This window comes from Haliotis cracherodii, unplaced genomic scaffold (assembly GCF_022045235.1).
Source record: "Haliotis cracherodii isolate W230 unplaced genomic scaffold, xgHalCrac1.p SCAF_16, whole genome shotgun sequence".
Lineage (NCBI taxonomy): Eukaryota > Metazoa > Mollusca > Gastropoda > Lepetellida > Haliotidae > Haliotis > Haliotis cracherodii.
The window spans coordinates 3,187,291-3,211,270 of record NW_027266271.1 but is presented as its reverse complement, the minus strand read 5'-3'; the positions used below and the strand labels follow the sequence as shown (position 1 = coordinate 3,211,270).

Sequence of the window (23,980 nt, the reverse complement as noted above, 5' to 3'; positions counted from 1 at the left end):
TCATGTTAAAGGTCATTACAATTGTGAAATATCTTGTAAATAGTTTCATTAAGCATCAGTGAAACTTGGTACATTTCATCCAAGTGACATGGCTCTGATCTGATTGTAAGTATGAGATCACAGTGAAGCCCATTTGTGAAGTATGTTTGCAACTACAGTGCCTTTCCTGCAGATTTAAAGAAAAAGGTTTATTCACGTAGTGGTCATTTTGTTTGAATATGGTGATAATCTGGTATGCAATTAATAGTATCTTGCTACCTGTACTTCATGTGCATGCATAAGGCAGGACAACCTCACTTCTTTTCTGCGTGTGCTTGTGACATAGCACATTACATTTGGAAGTTGTCACTACATTTGATCATTGGTATAACAAAGATTAGGATTATTATTATCCTGACATCCAGATGAAGAAGATAGGTACCTTTTTAGCTCACCTTAGTAACTCATAGTTCCATAGCTTCTGGGGTAGAAGTGTGTTTTGGGATTGACTGGGAGCTGCTGACCCCATCAACATCATCTTCCGTCAAGAAGTGTGGTCACTTCATGATCGCTGTGGATCCACACAAGCTTTGTTGAAGGTGCAGACCTAGGAGATGCATGGAGGATATTAGGTAACCTCAGGGCTCATGTTTCTACGGAGGTGTTTTCCAAGGTAGCGAAGTCCTGGTAAAATCTAACAGGAAGGAGGCTGCAAAACAGATGGTCCAGTGCAGGTTCAGTAGGGATCAGTACCCAGATGTCCCATCCAGAAGCCACAAAGGGGACAGGAAGATCTCCAGACATCGTGCACCATTCTTGGAGACCAGTCATAAACACAATCAGACGCCACACCCACCTCCTACCATGTTAGAAAGCAAGAGGCGATGCAGGCCATATTTGACCAGAGCTTTTGGTCATTTCAGCAGAGATGGCTGACTTAAAGAAGACTCAGTCGCCTCTGCAGACCCAGAAGAACATAAAGCTTTTCAGGTCAGGTGATGTAGAATGAAGCCTTTGTCGCTTCAAGCTTGGACAGGGTACCACACAGCAATAGGCCAATAAGCTTGGGCCCCAATGAAGAAAGCCGTTTAGTTATCTTGAAGAATTGCCTACAAGAATAAAGGGTTTCTACACAACCAGCATGGTAAATATGCGTCTCACTGAGTAGTTATATCCTTGAAGCTCTATCCCCAATGCTCATCAGGTTCATCAATGCAGCTTCTTGTTATTCAAAGACCGCCTCTGTGGCCTTAGTGGATAGAGCATCTGCCTTGTGAATGGAAAGTTGTGGGTTTGATCCCTGGCCATGTCATACCAAGATGGTACTTGTTGTGGTCAGCTCAGAGTCAGTATACTGTGTCCTAGTGGGGAATTCATGTTAAACTGCGGCATGAAACCTCACACGCACGGAGTCTATTCTATTTACAGTTCCAAAGAGGAGACACCCTTGTGACCCTTGTTTATTGTTTCAATATGCTACATCTTTGAATACACCAAATGTGATTTTTGTAGCCATAATAGGGACACACCTTTGTCCCAATTTGTCTGTGTGTCCTGTGTTAGACAGGCCAGGACACTGTACAGAGTGTCCCAATTCATCCAGGATTTGTCAGAAGGATGTGTTAACAGTGTTCTAATTAAGACATGCATGCTCAGTCATTGTACAGTGTCTGGTGAATGTCCCCATTTATACAGCATGTGTATACAGCATCCCCATTTAGTCAAGTCGACAGGCTTACTAACAGTAATTAGAATTTACCTAATGTTGTGGCTTCACATATCTCTACCCATAAGCTTACATTTTATGAATAGAGACTTTAAAAAAAATTGGAATAGATAGAGTTCCATGAAAAAGGTAAATCTGACGTTTTAGTAGTATAGGTAATGATGGTTCTGGACCACTTCCACTGGAGCTGGATTTATATACCTATACTGCTACTACAGATGGAATTTTTTATGCCAAAATGATCATGCGATTCATTGATAGTCATGAGTCGTATTAAAAGAAACATCAATATTAATTGATAATGAATAAAATTTACTATAGCCCACGAGGATATTGGAAAGGTGTAGGAGCAATAAAAAAATTAGCCACCGCGGCTAAGGATATCTAAAGATGTGGCCAAGGATTGGTTAAAGAACTCGAAGGTGAACTCGAAGGAGGCCTATGTCGCGCAACCCATCCCATATGGTCCCTTAAGACATATAACATTAATTGATTGGTTACGAAAGAAGGAGAGCCTATTCTTTATTATCTTCAAGACGGACCGGGTAGGGCATTTGTACGAGAAGAGTTGTTCATAGTTCCTGACGGTACGGTATTACCACCATAACCATAAGCATAAGCATAGGTAGTTAAACCATCATTATCAATACATCTCTTTGTATCTAAGGGGGATAATGATGTCTTGTTCATTCTTAATCCATATATCCTATGATTGTAACTTCTTAAAGAGTTCATCTCGTGTTTGAACGTTCTACCATTGAATAATGCTTCTTTATACTGTTCGTGTTTGATATGCTTTTTTACCACATACTTCTGAACGCCCTTAGCTTTTCTTATCTCTCCATTATCGGACTTCCTTACAGAATACATCTTAGATCTTAATCCTACATAATTCCGCTATAGGAGTCCCAGCACATTCATCCTTCATCTTACCTAACACCTTTTTATTTACTACGCTGTGCAGTGGATTATCTTTTGGGTAATCGCTCGTGTCGCACATATCTATTTTTTCTTCCATATCTTTATACACATCCTCGGTTTGTATTTCCATCAACAAAGAATCTGTGTCGGTATATAACACCTCGCATCTATCACCGTATTGCTTCTTAAGTTTGTTGTAATAAAAGTCATACATTAAGTGTTTTGACAAGTCGAGAATACTCATACCGACGTACACCGGTCTGTTGAATTTTATATTACTCTTCTGCATATGCGACGCGGCTAAGTCGTTATGGAATATCTTGCTTCTGTTAAAAGCCGGACTGGCTATAAGTTTCCTGAGTCTTTCTTCCTCATTAGATCTGACTAATTTAACATCAACACGCTTCCTTAGATTCTCCATAGTTTTACCAAATACTGAGTTATTCATGAGCTTATATAGATTCTTTACGAAATCGCTGGTAGCTATCTTTCTTAAATCTGTGTTCAACCTTATATAGGGCTCCATCCAAGGGCTTTGATCAAACTTTAGAACTCTGTGTATTTTCTTCAGTTTCATACCTAACGATAGATACAACTGGAGATTTCTGTAGTGAACTATATATTTTGTCTTATCCATCAAATTTGGTAAGAGTTTTTCTACGTTAGCTTACCTAGTATTACCCATCAAGGAGTGTTGATATTCCGACATCCAATCTTTATTAACCATTAATCTTTCGGGAGCTAGCGGATAACTGTTATGGTCTTTATGTAAGGAACTTGGATATTCCAAGTCAACTTCAAGTATGTACCCTTTATTCTCATCATTATTATGGATATTATTCACATTGACATCATCGACCCACTCAAAACCACCTGTGGGTAATGCCCATCCGTACAAATTGTTAGCGTCGAGATATAATATGTGCGTGTCGGGTTTACTCGGATCGTATCCTTCCACTAATTTATTATTAGCCTTAGAATACCTTTTCGCTGCCATCGATATACCACCTCTTAATCCTTTCTCAATAAACAAGTGCATATCGTAATCTGTGAGTAGTTTTAGTTCTACGCCGGTCTTCTTCAACAATGCATCCCACGATAGTCCGGGACTGGAATGGTACCATGCCGGGTCCAAGCCGTATTGTTTTAAACATGTCTTTCTAAATATCTCGAATATATCGGCGAGTAACAGTACATCGGTTTTTAAGTACAGATCGTGATAATCGCCTAAATTCTTACAACCTAATTTATCCCAGACCGTCAGAGCGTGTTCGTAATCGGCATCTATTATTTTAGGTTCTGTTAAGTTACTATAGAATGATTCAAGGGGTGGTAATTCAGTTTCTTCGAATCTAGACCAATCATCCATATATTCGTAAGGATATACACCTTTTCTCAGCAACAAATGACGAGTTATCTTATCGGTATATTGATTTGTTATCGCGAAGTCATCGGGATTGTTCGCATTAGCTAAATTGTCCAGGGAAGATAACAGAAACTGTACGGAGTCTATGAATCTAAGCCCATTACTTTGCTTTATTCTAGATTTCCCATCCTTGTCCCTATAATGTATAGGTTTAGTCATTATTATTATTATTAGGAATGCACGTTAAACCGCCGTCGGTCTTTTAGATAGCTTGCATAATGAGATATGAATTGTATCCCCTAAGGTTATGAAACACAACGGAGATGGGTATTGTTTGAGAATTCATTTTTAGTTTCAAGTTACACTCATTATGCGCGGCTCCCCGATAATTACCCATGGCGTGACAATGATCTCTTACGGAATCCCCATTCAGGGGTTTATTACAAACATGACAACTCGTTGACTTCTTATGGGCCCTCCAATCATCCCTCGTCATACACATCGGTTTCTTACATGATAATTTTTCCCTGATTATTCTCTCTTCATTTTGTAGATATTCTAGGAACTTTCCCGCTGCATCGGGACCTCTGTAAATCATGGGAGTGTTTGTTTTCCCATCATACCTTACAACTATATATCCAAACCCACAAGGAATATGTTTTTGAGTTTTGTACATAAAACTACTATCTTGATTATTATCTTGGTTGGTATTTTCTATGGGTTTGATAAGCGCTACGAAGTCGATGTAAATTACGTACAGTACTGGCATTTGATTACAATAATGTTCAAATTTTAATATATTTTTTCCCTCTTTAGGCATATCGATCCTGATAGCGGTCTGTCTAACACCTCTGCAGTCTTCTTTATGCGCTTCTAATAGATCTTGTCTGCTGTTCCCATGTAGGCATCTTTCCCAGAAATATTTCTTTCTAGCATGTTTTGTTTGATCGTATAATAGCCTGTTTAAACTCTTTATCCACGTATAATGATATTTTCCATCTTTTTCGATCAGAAATGAATTGATTCTGGGAATATGTTCCGGAGCGGAGCCTATCCTGTGTACAACAATTCCTTTAGAATGTCCGAAAACATTTATAGCTAAATTATTTTGCTTTTCCACCTTATCAATTTGTGATATTGGTGTAGGTTCGTCTATACCATCGAAGTTGAGTCCATCGTTTTGGGGATAGCTAGAAGGTCTATCCGGATGCTTGTCTACGGGGAACAATGCAGATCTTATCATCATTCTTAAACAGTCATCAGATTTATTTTTTACGTTAATTATGGCTTTTTTTCTTCTTATAATACGGGGGTAAATCTATATAAGATCCACCTTTGAAGGGCATATAATTTGCTATATCTAAATATAAACTATCGATTTTATCCACACCCAAACCAGAACCTCTATTAGTCCAACATTCTAAAGTTTCCTGTATTCTCTGAATTGATGTATCTAATGATGCGTTTATAGTATCGGATTCGGTTATAACTTCTTGATTGCTTCGGAAATATGGTTCGGTATATTCGGTGCTATCGTCTGTGTTACTTTTACTCAATAACATTTTAATCGTCAGCTGGTATTTTATACTATGTAAATCATCTAACTCCTCGTTTATTTTACTCGATATGATTGGCTTAATATCGTTAACATCCATGTTGGAATTAATATCCATGTTCCAACCTCTTAGATATTTACCAACGCCGGCGGATGTGGGTACAAATATTAATTCTTGTTGTTTATTCTCAACATCATTATCAATATCAACATTATTATTATTATGTTCAACATCATTATTATCTAGTAAAGCGATCAATTCAGCTCTTCTCATTCGAGAATAACCTCTCAGCCCACTGTTTCTCGCTTGAGCTTTGAGTTCTCTAACAGTCTGGGCTTTGTTGTATTCCAAACCAAGTAAGGTAATCAATTCAGCTTTTCTCATTCGAGAATATCCATGTAGACCACGTTGCTTTGCCATAGCCTTCAACTCTCTGACAAAAACCATTGTGGTTGAATGGTATATGCAAAATGAGACAAATGTCTATTGGTTGTTTTTCATATATCTAAATACGTATTCTCCCCAACCTATTCCTCTCATTGATGTAATCTCTCTTCCTAGCATAAATAATCTGGTTCCTGACCCTATCAGCACCGTGTTCCTTACATAAACAATAACGACCTTTGACCCCCATCCCGCATACAGAACATGTATAGTTAATGTTTCCGCGCCTGATGTAATAATTGTGTATACCGCAGTAAATTTCAACACAGCGTCGGTTACATAGTTTTTTTCCCAATGGGTGTAAATCTACAATGATTCATGGTTTATACATCTATCATATCATTTGTCTAAATGCAAATCACATCTACACTATTGATTAGGCAGTCAGCCAACGCTATTTATAGATTTGCTTTCACTCTGACTCCCCTAACTAGGTCATGGTTTATGTGTAGCCACAGCTGTCACTCAATACAGCAGTCAACCCCATTAACACAAATGCGACCTCGCGGTCTTTCTGAGCCTCTGACGGTGTATAAAACTGACTCATTGTTGGTCTTGGTATTGGGTCAAGTTTTTTCCCATAAACGAGGAAGTATTCGTGCATGGCAGATTCGACATCTTTAAACGTTTGAATTGAATGTCCTTCCTTACGCATTTCTTCATGAATAAAATCTAATCTCTCCATTCTGCACCTGGGCCATTGTGACTGGGCTTCTTGGTATTGTTCTAAAGCTTTGTTATGTCGTTTACGCTCCTCTTCAGCTTCTTTAGCTTCTTTTGATTCCCTCATACTGGAAAATAAATAATTACTCCCCGAAAAAGCTAGAGCATTAACAACAGCTCCACCGACCATCATCGCAATTGATGCCATAGTATATGAATATAAAATATTCAAATGTTTAATTACTTCATTATGTCTTCCGGGATAAGTCCTTGTTTGATGAGCATATCCTTCGTTGCCATAGCCAATCCAATATCCATAACCATCATACCGATGTCATAACCATTAAAATCTAGCTTGGGAGGTGTGGCTTTAGTAATCATTTTAGCCATACGAGCATAGCCAATGGCCAAGCCAGTGACCACCGCTGAATGATACGTCGCGTTTACCAACATTTTACCGTCTGTAACTGGAGTAGTCATGCTTCTTATAGCATTATATGAGGACTAACCTCTAATTGAACTTCTTGTTGCGGCGGGGGTGATGTTTTCTCTTCTCCGGTCTTATAAAAGAACCATACAGCCGCTATACCAGCAACTCCTACTAGTGCCCTACTAGTTTTTGTGTTTGTGGTGCATTCACATGTGGTGGTTTCTCATTCACTAGTTGTTCCTCGTTCACATGTTGTTGCGTTTCCGCAATCTGTTGTGCAGTTTCGTTCACAATCTGTTGTGGTGTCTGTTAAGTCTCCACTATTTATTTGAACTTCGTTCTTTATATTATTAAGTGGGCATGTATGTTTAAATTGACAATACCTACCTGTTATTAAAGCTGTGGTGAGTGGAGCTAAGAACATTCCGTATCTATGATAAAACTCACAGCTCACTGAAATTATAGCGTGTTCGATGAATGGGTCTTTCTCTACAGATTCGCATAAATACATGCGATGTTCTGCCGGGATAGGGAGAAACGTACTAGCTACGACTGTGTATAGTTGTAACATAGCCGACCCTATCGTTTTAGTCATGGTAGCTCCCAGTCTAGACTCGTAATGCGCGTACAGTTTTTTAATCTCTTCGTCGGTCATGTTATCAATTTTTTCGATGGTATAATTTTCTACCAAATATTGGGAACATTTTCCACCGGCTACCAAAGCCGCGAGTCTTTCTCTATGTTTATCTAAAAATTTATCTGTAACTACTTCAGCATCTGCATGATCTTCTTTGAGCATTTGTTCGATGTGTTCGTCGCATCCCATAATGTAATACCTAAGGATATATTTAAGTCTAACATAATATAATATGACATATCCAATACATCCCGTAATAATGAACTGTTGCGAAAGAATGATTATTTCGAACCACATTATGTCATATTAACCGCTAATGTTCAATTTGCTACATTTTGCTATATTTTCTACATGTTTGCCATATTTTTGCTATATTTGCTATAATTTTGCTACAGTTTGATATAATTTTGCTAAGCAATTGCATAAGCAGCTGGTTGATCGGTTTTTAATACGAGTTTACAGTGCTTCGTTGCCGATAACAGTTTTCTGACTTTATCTCGTTCGGGCTTGGTATAAATAACATCATTTTCGCGTAAACATTCCTCGAATGAATCTCGATCTTTGAAATGAAACAGTGCTACCCATTTGGTTTGCTCTCTGAGATCTTTCAGGACAGAGTTGTATTTTTGAGTAAGTACCCAAACGCTTTGTTGAGTATGCCGTCCGGAGAATGCTAAATACGAAAGCATATCTTTCTTTTTTGTGAGTTCTTTACTCGCGCTGCAGTCGTCTATTACGAAAAGGGTTGATTCTCCTTTGTATTTTTCGTGACATATGACTCTGTGTACCCCGTCGTCATTCATTACCCAATCTCTCGATAGGTATGTTTTATTAACGCTTATAGTCGGGCACAGAATAATAATAAGATCGAAAACGTCCAGATAACGACTTTGTAAAATATCTAGAATAAAAGCTGTTTTTCCGCAGCCCGTTTGCCCGCATATGATAGCGCAGTGCGGATCTTTAGGTAAAAGATCATTAAAAGATTGCTTGCACGAATCTTCCATTCTGTATATTAAGTTGCGCATCCATGATCACGTACAAATATATGTTTAATTTACCAGCCGTTTCCTGGAGCTTCGTTATCTGTATGGTGACACCCTCGCTAGCATTTTCTATTCTCCTCCCACTGCCGTGTAGTTGGTCATCGTCCGTTGTTCGCATGTCGAGCCATAGCGCATACTTCGTGGTGAGGTATTCACCCATCGATACAGTCCTGAAAGACAGTTCTTTCGCGACCGCAATAACTTCCGGGGAACGTTTTATAGAAGGAAGTTTTTTAATCTCATCCCACTGGTGATACGCTAGCATTCCTTGGCTATATAGTTGATTAGGAACGCCCTCGATAGTCAATTCTACTTTTGTAATCTTAGGATTGTAGAACTTCTCGGTATTTCTTTTAAATGCATCGGAGGGGTCCTCGAACAACATAAAATACCCTTCAATGACCTCGTGGGGACGTTTAGATTGATATTCCACATCGTATCTTTTTTGTTCCTCATGATCTTTCGGTGTCGCAGCACGCGATCGTACAAAATGGCTTAACTTCCTGTATAATGGTTACGAATTTGTCTGGCTAATTCGGGATCCGTTATCATATCGTACTCCAGCGAGATAATGTCAATGGAATAGCTAGCATCTTCAGCTGCTCTGATTACTCTACCGTAGTCATTAAAAGTGAGTTCGTATTCTAACCTATCGCCTAGGGATGCTTGATAAAAGGGCATAGAATCGGTTACCTAATGCGTCGGCAACGGCCTTATCTTTTACGATGGTACTATCACCATTATCAGCGCCTACGCGCAGTCTCAATGTGTTCTTATTACAAATACCTTGGTACTGTAAGTTTTCCCGCTCTTTATCTGTTCTTCAGAGATCCATGTAACAATAGTATACATTGCTATCGTCGATACTCAAAACCTCATTACCGCTAATTTTAATCGCAATTTTCGATAGCACGACCTATGTTCTGAACGGGCTCCCTGTTAACGTCGGTAGAAGTCAAAATAATTGTAAATGCTAGTCGGACAGTTCTGGGAACTAACACATCGTGTGTGCCGAGATTAAGAAAGCGAACCAGAAGCGTTTGATTCTGATCGATGGTTCTCGGGTTATTAGTTATAGTTACAGACTGACGAATTGCCTTGACCCCTAATGGATCTCAAAGTCTACGTTGTGGGTTTAACTTGCGTCCGTATTGCGAAGACATTGTTATATTGAAAACATGTACCCTATGTTTAATATAAAAATGGATGATTTTGATCTAGATTATTTAGATAACCCGAATCCAATCGAAGATACTGATGAAACCAGCTTTATGAATCTTAACGATGAACTTTTGAACCCAACCGTAAATGATGAACTTTTGAAACCAGCCGTTGATGATTATTATGATACCTTTAAAGATGATAGTCCTATTGGTCGTGACTATTCAAAGTTTGAGATAGATAGTAAAGGAATATTGCGACTGCGTTGCAAATCGGATATTGATCTTATGCATTATCGTACTCGTAAGCCCCTAGCCTTGTCTACGATAGCAGGTAAACACGATATCAGCACTGTTCGTGATGAATTAGTTTTTATGGACTACTTGCGGCTTTCCGCGAAGACTACTAAGGTTCCTAGGACTGTGCGTAATAAACTCGTTAACAACACAGATAATTTGGAAGCTTCCTCGATGGTGGCCTCGGACGGACTCGGAGAAATCTTAGATACCTATTACGATAATTCCACGTTACAAGTACCATCCTCGGAGTTTAGTTTTAGGGAATTACGAGGTCTTGACAAGGCAATGCGAACAATGCAGGGAGAACTCATGAATAATACGACCAAGATATCCGAAATCGACAAGCATATAGCTTACGAGAAAACAAAACTTGAACAGGCGGGCGAAGAGTTCAGTAGACGCCGCGTAGCGTAAAGATTGCGTAATTTAGAAGACGAAAGATCGGCCCGCCTCGAAGCAGCTTCCAGTGATAGAAAGGCACTTCGTTCGCAAATCAGTCTAATTCGAGAAACTATCGATCAAGTCCTCAACGATGACACTACACTGGCCGATAAAATTAAAACATTGTTCAGAGAACAGGGAATAACCATTGCCAGTATTTTAACAGCGTTGGGATTTATTATATCGACTTTGACTCTCTCGTTAACCTGTGACACAGGTGGTGGCGGATCACCACCTACGTCGGATGGTATAAAAGAGTGGATAAAAAAGCATTTAAAATCATTAGGTTCAGCACTGGGAAAGCTCGCTGAGAAAGCCGCGGACGCACTTCCCGGTATAATAGGGAGTGTTGTTTCCTGGCTATTGAATTTATTAGCTAAGACCACCACTTGGCTTAGTCAAAACTTGTTGGCACTGATTGTAGCAATTGCAGGGCTGTTGTATGTATCCGCTAAGAACTATTTAACCAAATCAGTTCGCTAAGAACTATTTAACCAAATCATGAGTAAACCAACCGCGACTCCACCCACTACAAGCGCTGTTTTTTCATCGATATGTTGTTGATTTTTAGCCGCAATATGCGGTGACACTTGTGGTTGTGCGTTAGTAGATGGTTGTGAAACATGTGGTGTTTGTGGCTTGACTATTCCCTTTTCGCCTGTGATTGTTTGCGTTATTAATCGACGTTAATATCTGAATTTATACCTGGTTTTTGTTGATCGGTAGCAATAACAATTTTATTATTATAGCCTATCACATGACCGATCTTAAGTTCCATATTACTCGGAGACATGTATAGTCCCGGCGCATAAACGTAGTCCACTTTGGATTGAGCGTACTGTAATACATCTTGAAAACGCTTTATAGACGATGGTATGTCAACTGGTGAATTAATGGCGTCCTCCACGTTTGAGACAAACTGTTTTTGCGCATCGAGCGCCGTCCCAGAACCGATAATGGACGTTCGTGTTTGCGATTGTGCACCGAGAATTGCCCATACATAAGTTCTTATAGATTCATTAAATCTTACAAATCCTGGGTTAGTAAAATTATTTTCTGTTTTATCATTAAGAAATTCATTCCAAGCGTTTGTGCGGTATCGTTCATTTGTATAAATTTTGTAACAATATTAATTTAACCACTCTTAAAACTCATAATATCCCCTCTCCAATCGTTACTATAAAGTTCCCAGCCTTTATACCAATCACTGTCTTTTTTTATGATAATCAAATATTCTTGAGTAAAGTTTTCTGGTACGCAACAACTTAGGAAAATCAACTGGAACTTTATTAAGTTCTTTATATACATAATCGCTTTCTTCTTTGACGGATATTTCCCCTGTGTAAGGAACACCTAGGCCATGGTTTGCTCCTTTAATACGCCAATCTTTACTCGTAGAAATATTAAATTCCTGACAAATACGCTCATAAGTGGACCTATCATAATTATTATTTGTGGAATTCCATGCTCGATCATGCGGTAATGGAGCACTAATTTCTTTAAGTATACGTCTAATCTGATAGTACACGTGAAATAATATGACGGACTTATTCAGTTCAAATCCTGGAGCATAAAGAGATACGCCACATCCCGTTGTGGCACACCATATGGCAAAGTTTAACTGATTCTGCCAAAATTGCATCGGATTGTGAAACCAATCGTGCACCATTTTATCGCTAGTTGCCGTGACCCTGTAATTTTTAAAGATATCGGGGAATTTAACGAAAAATTCAGCACCAGAGGCAGTTACTATAATCGATTGATTAGTAATGTAAGTTGATTTCATATTTAAGTTATGATATAGTATCATTGTATATTTAATATGTATGTTACACTCCCGGGAATAACAAATGGTCAGTCTATTCAACTGCTTCGTACTATCGATAACTCGGATGGTCAGCTTGAAGTTGCCCTATGCGATGTAACGTTTTATCCGCTGTGGACCAATATAAATGCTGCGAGAAATAATAATAAGATATGGACATTAGATGAAAACGACTATAATGTTATTGACAAATCCATTATTATACCTGATGGGTATTACAGTATATGTTCACTCAATGATGAAATTTTTAAGCCTAATGGAATTAGTCTCACACAAAATGAGTCGAATGGGATACTGATTTTGAACGCTGGGAAAAAAGGTGTAAAGATTTCAACATACTTAGCAATTACACTTGGATGGAGAGGAGAAATAACATTAGTCAAGTCATCATTTGATGGATATACATTACACGATTTAGTTCCCTATAAGGAGTTGTGCATCCATCTTGATCAAATAAGCACGACAAATAATATTCAACTAGAAAGTCCTTCAACTCTGCTCAGATGTGATCCAGTGAAAAATGAAAAATATAATAGCGGTAGAACGGAATCTTTCTCAACATTACAATATAAAAAATTAAAGTGGGGTATTATTTCAGACCTCAAAATTTCTATATTAGATGTAAAACACCAACCTGTACATATAGGATACTTAAGTGTAACACTCCATATTATAAATAATGGTTGATGCATCAGGCCCTGGAACACTAAGACATTATAATACAATTGCGCTTTCCGATCCCGGAGACACAGAAGGATTCGGTAAACCCGGTACCGATGGTAAGTTATACGCTTTACACTTACACGATAATGTATACAAGCGGAAAGAATTTACATTCACGGGTAATCTAGAAGATTTAAGCGATGTCGACGTTAGTAGATTCATTAAAAACACTTCATACAATATTACTCGGAACGGCGAGAATAAATGGACTATGGTCGAAGCAAACATCGAGTGGCTACTGAATATCGTCATTACCCCACCTTATGTGATGATGGGTAAGGGACATAATTTAACTAAGATAATAAATAGTGGCTCGTACTCGCGGCTTATATCCCATCAAAATGAAAGTGTGTTAGTCACTCCCCTACCAGAAGACCCAGGTCATATGTTATATAGTCATCCGGCAGTCCAAAATGTTAGATTAAATTTGGTTGCTGAGTTCGATGATATTAAAGTTAACTTGAGTGCAATACCTAATATTTCTACTCTTATTATTGAAGTCTTGTTCGGAGATGCACCGGTAGATGCCTTCGAAATATTACCAGGTCTATCGATTAAATGGCTCAAGAAACACGAGCGTCAACGTTGCAGCATTATTCATATCGGAGCATCGCCCGTTGCAACCCTCGAGGGGGTCCAAATTATTAAAAGTGGTAGTATTTCTCTTACTAAGATATTCTTGCCATATAATATACATTTGATAAGGTTGATGTATACTCTCAAAACATTTAAGCAAGACCAATTAAAGACTATTATATATATGTAATATACACTATGAGTTTATATCCTACGCTCGATGAAGCAGTTGAAAAGATGGAAACTGTTGATGGATTTCGATTACATCAAATAAGCGACATAAAACATCGAATAGGGAGTTGAGACTTGGATTGTATAAAAAGTATCGCAGAGCCGTGAATGCTCTGGACGGAGTTGACACCGCGCTTGTAGCAGCTGGCATGGGACTCGGTGTAGCCGGTGTCGGTTTATTATCAACTATAATCGCTGCGCCTATCGTGCTCGGCATGGAAATAGGCGCCGGAGTCTCAGGACTGGCAGGAATAGCGATAAAATTCATTTCTCGTAGGTTGCAAAAGAAAGCATTAAAACACGATAGTATTCGGATACTCGCCAAAGCAAAGTTGAACAGCATTGAGGATCATATTTCGACAGCAATGGTCGATTGTAAGATATCTGAGGATGAGTTTCGTTTAGTGTTGTCAGAACTCACCAAATACAACGCAATGAAGCAGGAGATTCGATCAAAATCTCGTAAGACCAGTGGTATTAGCGAAGATGAGAAAAAAAAGTTCATAGAACAGGGGAGGCAACAAGCGCGTCAATTATTCCGTGCCAAAACCAAAGAACTGGTTGGAGATTAAAAATAGATTGCTTACTATACACTGTGGTAATGTTACATCCGGTGAGGTTTAAAAAAAGTATGGCATTAATGTTTAGATTATGCATTAAAACTTTACGGCTTTGTTTCAGAATGAGTAAGTGGTAATTGATTGAAACATGAGACTAACCAACACTGTGTCTCAATTGGTTTTAAAGCAATATAAAAGTTATAAAGCAATAATGCAAACATATTACCTCTTGACAATACAAATTTGCAAAATACAATATCCTATTCGCAGCAAAACAAAAATGTTGTACACCAGTGAAATCATATAAGCATAAGTTCCCAGGTTGACGTAACCCCTTGATACCCTTTCAAACATATGACTGAAATCTAATGTACAACAACCACCTGTGTTTGTTTGTTTGTTTATTTAAGGCTGCACTCAGCGATGTTCCAGCTTTGTGATGGAGGTCTGTAAATAATTGAGTCTGGACCAGACAATCCAGTGATTGACATCATGAGCTTCGATTTACGCAGTTGAGATACAATGACATGCATCAACCAACTCAGCAAGCCTGACCACCCAATGCCATGAGTCGCCTCCTACTACAAGCATAGTTGCCTTTTATGGCAAGCATGGGTTGCTGAAGACCTATTTTACCCCAGATATATGTGAATATGTTTTGTCCGTAGCTAGATGAGGAACCAGGTAATGTGTGTATCCCCAAGATATTTTGGTGTATATCTTGGTCTGCAACAATAGCATGAAATGGGGACACTTATCCCAATACAGAAGTACATTACATGGTGGTAAAAAAATGGTGTGGAATTTGTTTTCCGATATTATCTTAAATGGGGACATCCCCATTTGACACCGCACACCCGAATTATAGGGGAATACAGGGGAATTATATAAACGTGACTTCCTATGTTGACTTAACTGGCGGAAATGTTTGTTTCCCTTTCAAACATAGGACTGAAATCTTATGTACAACAACATCGCCATGAAAAAGAAGTTGGCCTCTTCTTTCATTGCCATTTTACTTTGTAAGGATCCTGATATGTAACAGTCAGTTCATCAGTGGGATGCCACACTGTGCCTCACTATGCAGGATTTACTCCTTAGCTTTAGTACAGGGAGCCACAGATCTTTTGTAGGGGGCGTTTTCACAAAACATTAATTGATGTTAAATTTTGTAATGAATTGAATTTTTAATAAAAAAGTATCTTGTTACTCTAATCTTGCTGCTTAAATCATGTTTCAGGTATTTCTACACAGTTGTTCATCTAATTCAATTGTAATGTCTAATATTTGTTATTATATTTGCAGAGCACAGATTGATGTAGACTGATAAAACAACTGCTATGTAATATTATGATTCTTTACATGATGATGGAACTCCCCAGACTCAAGGTTACACACAACCAAATGTTTTCCCATAGACTTCTATAGTAACGTTATGATTTTTTTTTAAATAACTAAGCATTCAACAGCTATTACCTGTACGTGTGTGCACAGTTTGGCCTTAGAGCAGCAATAAAAAAAATAAAAATGACTAGCTTAGCCAGCTCCTTTTCCGAGTACCGGAAGCTAAACACACCACCCCCAGTTTCGCACCAAATGTCACCTACTTGAAAATAGCTGTGGTCACATTCAGCATAAGTCATCATGTTGAAAAAGACAGTACTAAATATAGAAAAACATGGTCAGTTTTAATAACTGGATGGATGTACATTTGAAAGACATAAAAATCTTACAGAATATCCTCCAATCACAGTCTGCAGATATCTCTCGATCTGCACTGAAGGCTCCCTACGAAAACCGCACTCTCCAAACTGGTACTGATTTGGTGTAGTAGAACCTGTAGACAAATCAGAATATATTTGCACTTGTCAAATCTGTGATTTATATATTGTATATATGTGTAGCTTCTCAGAAAAAAAATGGAAATTGGATTAAACTTCACTACTTGTTCCTATCCAGCATGTCTATATGGCACCAGAATACATAGTTTTGATGCACAGAAAGAGTTGTGAGAGTTTAATGATGTACACTTCATGTACACTTCGATGTCTTACAAAAGGTATTTATGTATTAATAAAGAAGTTTTTACCTTCATGCACTGACCATGGAAGTTCATTTATATTTCATAAAAGATGGTGGTCAGGGGTCAATTCTATAAATGATTGAGGCTGCATAGATCATATCACCCTAAAATATTTTTTCGACTAAAAAAATTGAACAAATCTTTAAACCTCAAAACCAGTTACAATACATATTAAAAATTGAGTAGTGGTCTGTTGTTTGCCTTCCTTTGCTGACATCATCAGAACATAGCAGAGTCTGCTACATTCATGGAATATGGTTTTGACACTCATGACATGATGCGATTGATATTGTTTGAGATTGCTCGAACTTACACCATCCATTGTTTATATAATTAAACACTCAAATGGCTGTCAGCATTTGGTAAATCATCTATGGAGGGGCTATCACAAATGTTTGCGCTTTCATATACTCCAAAAATCAAAAGTATAATCATCTATGATATAGGCTGGTGACATAAGTACACATGGAAAGGAATCAGAAAAAAATCTCAAACTTGGACAGAGAGCATGGAATTCAGGCCAACAATAAGCAAGGGACACATTAAGCAGCTTTAAATTCATCATATATGTAAGGCTGGATAATGAACTTTACCAGAAAATAGGAAGTAAAGGGGTGCATTGTTAACAGCAATCTCAAACACTGACCAGTGAACCATACCGCCTATTAAAGCCGAGAAATTGAAATGGACCCTCAAGTAGAAAAAAGCTTTTTGAAACCACAACATGGAAGGAAATTACACATAACTCTATTGATTTATTTATTTAAGACTTTAAAATACTCACAGGGCATCAAACATTCTTACTGTTTAATGTTTCAAGGTGGCTAAACTTGCTTATTTCAGTTATTTGCCAGTTTCAATGAAACAAAGTTAAAATTCCATATAATTTTTAAAATGTACAGCTTATCCTGACATAAATGTAATTCTTTTTATTCACAATTAACAGTGTCATGCAATACCAGCTTAAAATAGTGTTTCTCTCCAATAATTTATGGGTTTATAGGGGAATGAAAGATACAATGCATTTTACTAAACAGGGGAGATAATTTAGTTTTGTCGAACACTATCACATTCTTTACAGATGATTTCAGAACCATAATGTTACATTCCAAAAGAGCCAGTGGATATTATTTTCATCTAAGCAGGTTCTGGGACTGGTGTATAGCCCTTACTTCATGTTTGCAAACTAAAAAACTGCACAGTAAGGCATTAAGGGAGCACTGTCAGAAATGTCTAGTGCATGAGGGTGATCTTATTATGGCACTTGATAGTGAGCAACAGAGGGGCCTCAAGTGGACTGGGGTTCTTAAATGTACTTACTGTACCTACATGTCCAAGTTCCACAACTTCTACAAGGTAATAAAGCGCAGCGAGGCAAAACAAGGGTTGTCGATCACACACTGCCAACACCGGACTTCGGATCAGCTTCTCCAAATGCCAAATTCGATGTCGAAACTCCTACTTCTTCTGCATGAGTGCACATATACCTCCCCAGTCAACATCAGGCATGTGAAAAGCTGAAAACAGTGTTCAGACAATATCAAATGGCAAACCAGTTTGGATATAACTGCCAGGAGTCAGTTCTTGAGGGGACAAAATAATTATTTGAAAGTCATATGAGTGAAAAATAAGTCTGTTTTAAGAAACTTAATAGAAAAATAGCATCATTCATTCACACAAGAGCACCTAACAGAAAGACATATTGGTATGTTACATTGTTTACTATAAATAAGGGGATGTTTGACATATTCTGCTGTCAGCAGTGTACATGCTTCATACTCAAGATAACGGCATCGCGTAACTTGACTGGCAAGCGATTGACACAAGGCAGAAATTGTTGTGGCAGTGGTGACTTTATCCTAATTTGTTGTCAAATTCATCAGTTTCAACAAATTCAGAAGGCAGGAGGAGGGCTTGTTGGACAGAGGTACCCTGGGGGGTTCGTGCTGAGTTCGACCACAATACGAAGCAAAATTCATTTCCAGCCCATCCAAATGCTCCATTCAACCCAAAATGTCCCCAACTTTACTGTCATTATTTTTAAATTTGCCTCCATGGTGTATCCATGGTGAAATATAAACAGAAAAGCATGTAAAGTATGAATTACTGAAATGTGCACTCACCCTACAGGTTACACACAACCAAATGTTTTCCCATAGACTTCTATAGTAACGTTATGATTTTTTTTTTAAATAACTAAGCATTCAACAGCTATTACCTGTACGTGTGTGCACAGTTTGGCCTTAGAGCAGCAATAAAAAAAATAAAAATGACTAGCTTAGCCAGCTCCTTTTCCGAGTACCGGAAGCTAAACACACCACCCCCAGTTTCGCACCAAATGTCACCTACTTGAAAATAGCTGTGGTCACATTCAGCATAAGTCATCATGTTGAAAAAGACAGTACTAAATATAGAAAAACATGGTCAGTTTTAATAACTGGATGGATGTACATTTGAAAGACATAAAAATCTTACAGAATATCCTCCAATCACAGCCTGCAGATATCTCTCGATCTGCACTGAAGGCTCCCTACGAAAACCGCACTCTCCAAACTGGTACTGATTTGGTGTAGTAGAACCTCAACATTGCACACAATAGAGTATCAACAACAATTTTACCTGTGCCGTTATTTTAACCACAAACATTATCTTGAGTAGTTGTTCCCCAAAATCCTGCTGTTATTTTGGTCATCTTTCATTTGAAAAGTCACTTTACCTGTGCCAGATTCTTCTGATGCTGCCGTCGAATCAACAGATGTACCTCTGCCACCTTATTTGAAAAAGGGTGAAAGATTACTTAATTTTAATGTTCCGACAGTATCCTGCAATTAATTGATTTAGACAGTCTGAATGATATGCGTCAAACCTCATTTCACTTCACGTCTAGTTGTTCTTCACTATGATCACACAACTTCATTCAAGCTAGAAGAAGCAGTATACAGAGATGTACACTCACAGATACTGGGACTTTCCGATCCTGGTATCTCCCTGACAAGGTTCTACGGGAATGGGAGGACACAGTTTGCCTGGTCATCCTTATAGGCCTGGTATGGCCGAGATTCGGACATGGCTTCCCACTGCTCAGGGAATACCCTCTCCTTCTACCTTTACTTTAAGATCTTTTTGTCAGCCGCGATCAGACATTTAGTACATCAATAATCCCAGTTATAATTGGTGATTATCCATGACAACAGATGGGACAAGTTCTGTCAGTGGAAACAAAGATGAGGATTGTAAGAATACGATGTAACTATTCCGATGGTGGCAGATATTTTTCAATCTGACGAGACTTATTACAGGACAAATTCAGACAAGGATATCACCAAGGCTATGGTCGTGAAGTGGGGCAATGTCTTCATCAGCTGATGAGCATCAACAAATACAACTTCAATCCTTATATTGACAGATACAAAATCATCCATTTAAACACCAAACTTTAATTGTTTTGAGCGAACGATATTAACGCAGAGAGTTGCTTTTCTCTTGACGTCATCCATCCCAAATATTCCATGGGAGTTATGTCCCTTGGTTTTACAAAAGTCATAACATGGAGGCTAAGGCAATGTCATTCGTTTGAAATAGAAGTTGCACCCAGTAGAACTAGAATTAGAATGTAATCCTTACCTGTTTGATTTTAAAAATGGATTATTATAATGTGTGTGTTTGAGTCTTACCAAGGCTAGATGAGCTGCTGATGACAGGGATTAGTAGAGCATTCTCTGTTGTGACTTTGTGACAGTTCTGTATGCCTCTGCTTGATTGACAACGTAATCACGCTACTGTCAATGTACTATGTTGAATGGGTTGTTTCCAGCTGCCAGTAAGGATCTCATAACATGTGGTTAGAGTCCGACACCAGAAGCCCCGATAGATCATTGTACCTATTGATCATTATGTAGGACAGGCCAAATGATAATGGCTAGATTTATGCTTGAAGTCGGAGCAACTGTAAGTGACTTCATAAGAACCATAAGTTAACTACATAAACAGCAGAAGTGACATCAGAACTCGAATTGACGCCATAGATGTTCTATTCTGGAAAAATAGTTCCATGGAAGTTTATCACATATTTGCTTGATTTATGTCATCCATTCAAATCTAGTCTTCTTTTGAGCTTATTCAGTTCAATGAAAAAATAATATTAGTGTTTGAAGCGATCTTGTTAGACAAAAGAATCCAAAAGGTATACCGTATTTGACATAATAAGCGCCCCTATCTAATAAGCGTCCACGGCGATAATTGCTTACATATTGGCTAGTGCACAATCCCAGCTAGCACCCCTTCCGATTGATCAATGTACACAAGACTTATTTATTCGCTTATAATACGCATTCGTGTGTTATATGTACCCTGAATTATGGGCAATTAAATTCTGGAAAAATATATCTGTCGTACATAAACATTTCAGGCTGTCAGCATAAACCACAAAATTTATCTTTCAACTCTGTTTTTTCCACCAAAGTAATATTCTAATAAGAGCCCACTATTTCTAATTTGGAGAGCGCCCTGGGCGCTTATTACGTCGAATACGGTAATGAGGGACCTACGTCTGTTTACATAGAAAAGTACTCCCTCCCACCTCCCCAATAATCTGCATCTAGTTTGTGGATAGTGTGTCTTTGTTGACATCTTAAACTGTTGACTACCTATCCAGGTCAGCTGCATAGCTGGGGCACTATTTTGATGTTCATGAAATTATTACTAAACCTGGATAAGAAGTATCTGAATGTACTAGGCAACATTATTGACCTTTATAAATCATCACTGTGGCAACATAATCACTTCATGTTCATGTAGAAATAATGGAGATGACAAACAGGTCACTGCAATTGGTATTTTGGTCTCCGATTTGTATGTTGGAGCTCATTGACCAGGGTGGGTTCTATGGGTTCAAACCTTGCCAACTTTTCAAAATAACATGGGGACACCAATGACGTGAATTCTCGATTACCTTCATAAAATCAAAATATATTTCTTAATTATATTTGTGTTAAAAATGAAAATCGTCACTGCAATCGGCATGACAAGCTTAAATTGAAAGTGTAATCATTTATGCTTGAACCAAATGGGATCATCCTTCAATAGGACATAAATTTACAGGATTTTACTCAATTTGCAGAACTTAAAATGACTTATAGTAAAATTTCAGTTAAGGATATGTCTCCATAATAATTATCTCAAAACAATCTGAAAAGGCGATGATGAGGCTACATCATTAATTTCACAGAGGTTCGTAATCCTTTGCATTTTTGGCACTTTTACACTTCTGAATTCTGATGTTATCGTTATGGATGTGACCAATAGTAGATTTGAACTTTCTGTTACTTATATGATAGTATATAGATAAAAGTTTGTTGAGATCCATAGCTCATGATCATGTGAATATATATGAATCTTCGTAGGTTATTGGGAATCAAAGAATGGATTGATGCAAATGACCCTGGAGCAACAGTCATCCTGTTCAGTGGTGCTTTGGAATTAAGACTGGCAGACATGGGCGAAGATAATGAAGCCAAAGAAGCCTTACTCAAGGAGCGTAACACCCAAAGGTAGGTTTATGTCACAAATAATACCTACATGCTTTTCCCAATGTCTGTTGAGACACAGAGTAGCCTATGTAAATCAAGCCAGCCATATTGAAAAACTATTTATGGCCATTATGCATCCATTTTTGTTTAAAATGTGTGGACATTTGGTATATGTGTGAGTTGCAGGATTCAACAAGTATAAGGAAACGTTCTGAAACCTTTGATGACACATATAGTTTCAAGTGTCATACAGCCTTGAGCTGTTGGGTGCCCATCACAAAGTCGGGCTGGGACTTCTACGATACTGTTGGTGATAGTGAAAAGAGGAAGAGATAGTATTTCAGATCATGTTCAAGAGAAAAACTGTAGACATGTTTGCAGTGGCGATTTGGAGCCGTGGACATGAAGTGCTAATTACAAAACATTTTGTGATATTTTACTGATAAAAGCATTAAACGAGTAGTAAGTAATTTATCTGTCTAAAAGTCAAGTGAGATAATGTTTTGGCCTGTTTGTCCCTGTCCGTTATAAACCTCATATCCTCAAAAAACACTGGACCAATCAACCAACTCTAATATTTACCAGTTCCCCCAATTTTGGCAAATCCCTACTTTGAACAAATGCAAAAAAATGTTTGAAAATTACCTGGTATTAATTCCTTCAGAGTCCAATGTACATGCAGTCACAAGTTTCTCATTTAAAAAAAATATATTTCTCTTTCTTGTTAATTTATTTCATGATCAGCAGCATGCATATTCAGAATCATGAGGCTATGTGGATTCCGCTCTGAACGCTGAACCTGCGCTCTGCAGGTATGATGTTTACTGGAATTGTGATCGCAATGGTAGCCAGTGCTTCAAAGTCAGGGAGTCTGTCAGCATATTTGTTGATCAGGACCTGGCATGCGTTTTCAAAAGTAACAGTGCCAAGGCAAGCTACAGCTCGCTTGAATTGCTGGAAATCTCTTTTGGAACAATCTAGATCAAGTAGATGTGCTGTGTCATTATTGTCTGAACCAATGACTGGGCTGAAGTGAATCAGAAGTACCATATTTTCTTTAGTATAGTGCACACTTTTTTCCAAAAAAACCCCACAGCTGTGTAGAAGGGGGTGCGCCTTATTCACGCCATAATGAGTTTTCATGGTTTTTTCCCCCCTATGCAAAGACACTGTGAGCATGTAACACCAGAAATACCATTCAACAAATCCATACTGGAGTATGCAATGTAATGTTCCAGTTACACTGTCTGGTTATAAAAAGTGTTCATTGTATATCCGGACTCATGTTTGTAACTTATTTCATTAATTATCCCTTGCCCAACAAAGTTGGCGGGGATATAGAAACGGGTTCCGTCTGAACGTCTGTCCGTACGTCCTTACGTCCGTCCGTCATGTTTCGTTTCCGGAGCATAACTCATAAACCGTTCAATATTTTTTCATCAGACTTTGCAGGTTTGTCAGGTACATGCTGAACTGGTGCCTTTTGCTATTTAGAATTTTTAGAATTTTTTATTTTTTTACGTTTCCATGGCAGCAAGATGGACTTAGGTTCCAAACTCTTCTTATTTTTACAATTACAATCCATGACAAGTTCCACCTCGGTTAAAAAAGGTTAAGGTTTGTTTAGATTTAATCATGTCGTAAGTTCTGCAACAGGGGCGGGGGATATAGCCACGTTAGTGGCAAACTCTTGTTTTGTTCAAAATTCCTTTTAATATTGTTTTAATTAACTTCGGTGAAATCATGTATGAAGCGATCAGAAGACTGCACAACTCACCGTTATTA

The 23,980-nt window shown here is 38.2% G+C and overlaps 1 protein-coding gene across 1 annotated transcript in view; it reads left to right on the top strand.

Annotated features, from left to right (window-relative positions):
- LOC139463731 (obg-like ATPase 1) overlaps positions 1-23,980 on the top strand; it is a 327,895-nt gene that overhangs the window by 212,630 nt on the left and 91,285 nt on the right. Inside the window, exon 9 of the mRNA XM_071244980.1 lies at positions 22,070-22,216. Coding sequence (XP_071101081.1) covers positions 22,070-22,216 — 147 coding nt within the window. The remainder of the gene's footprint in view (positions 1-22,069; positions 22,217-23,980) is intronic.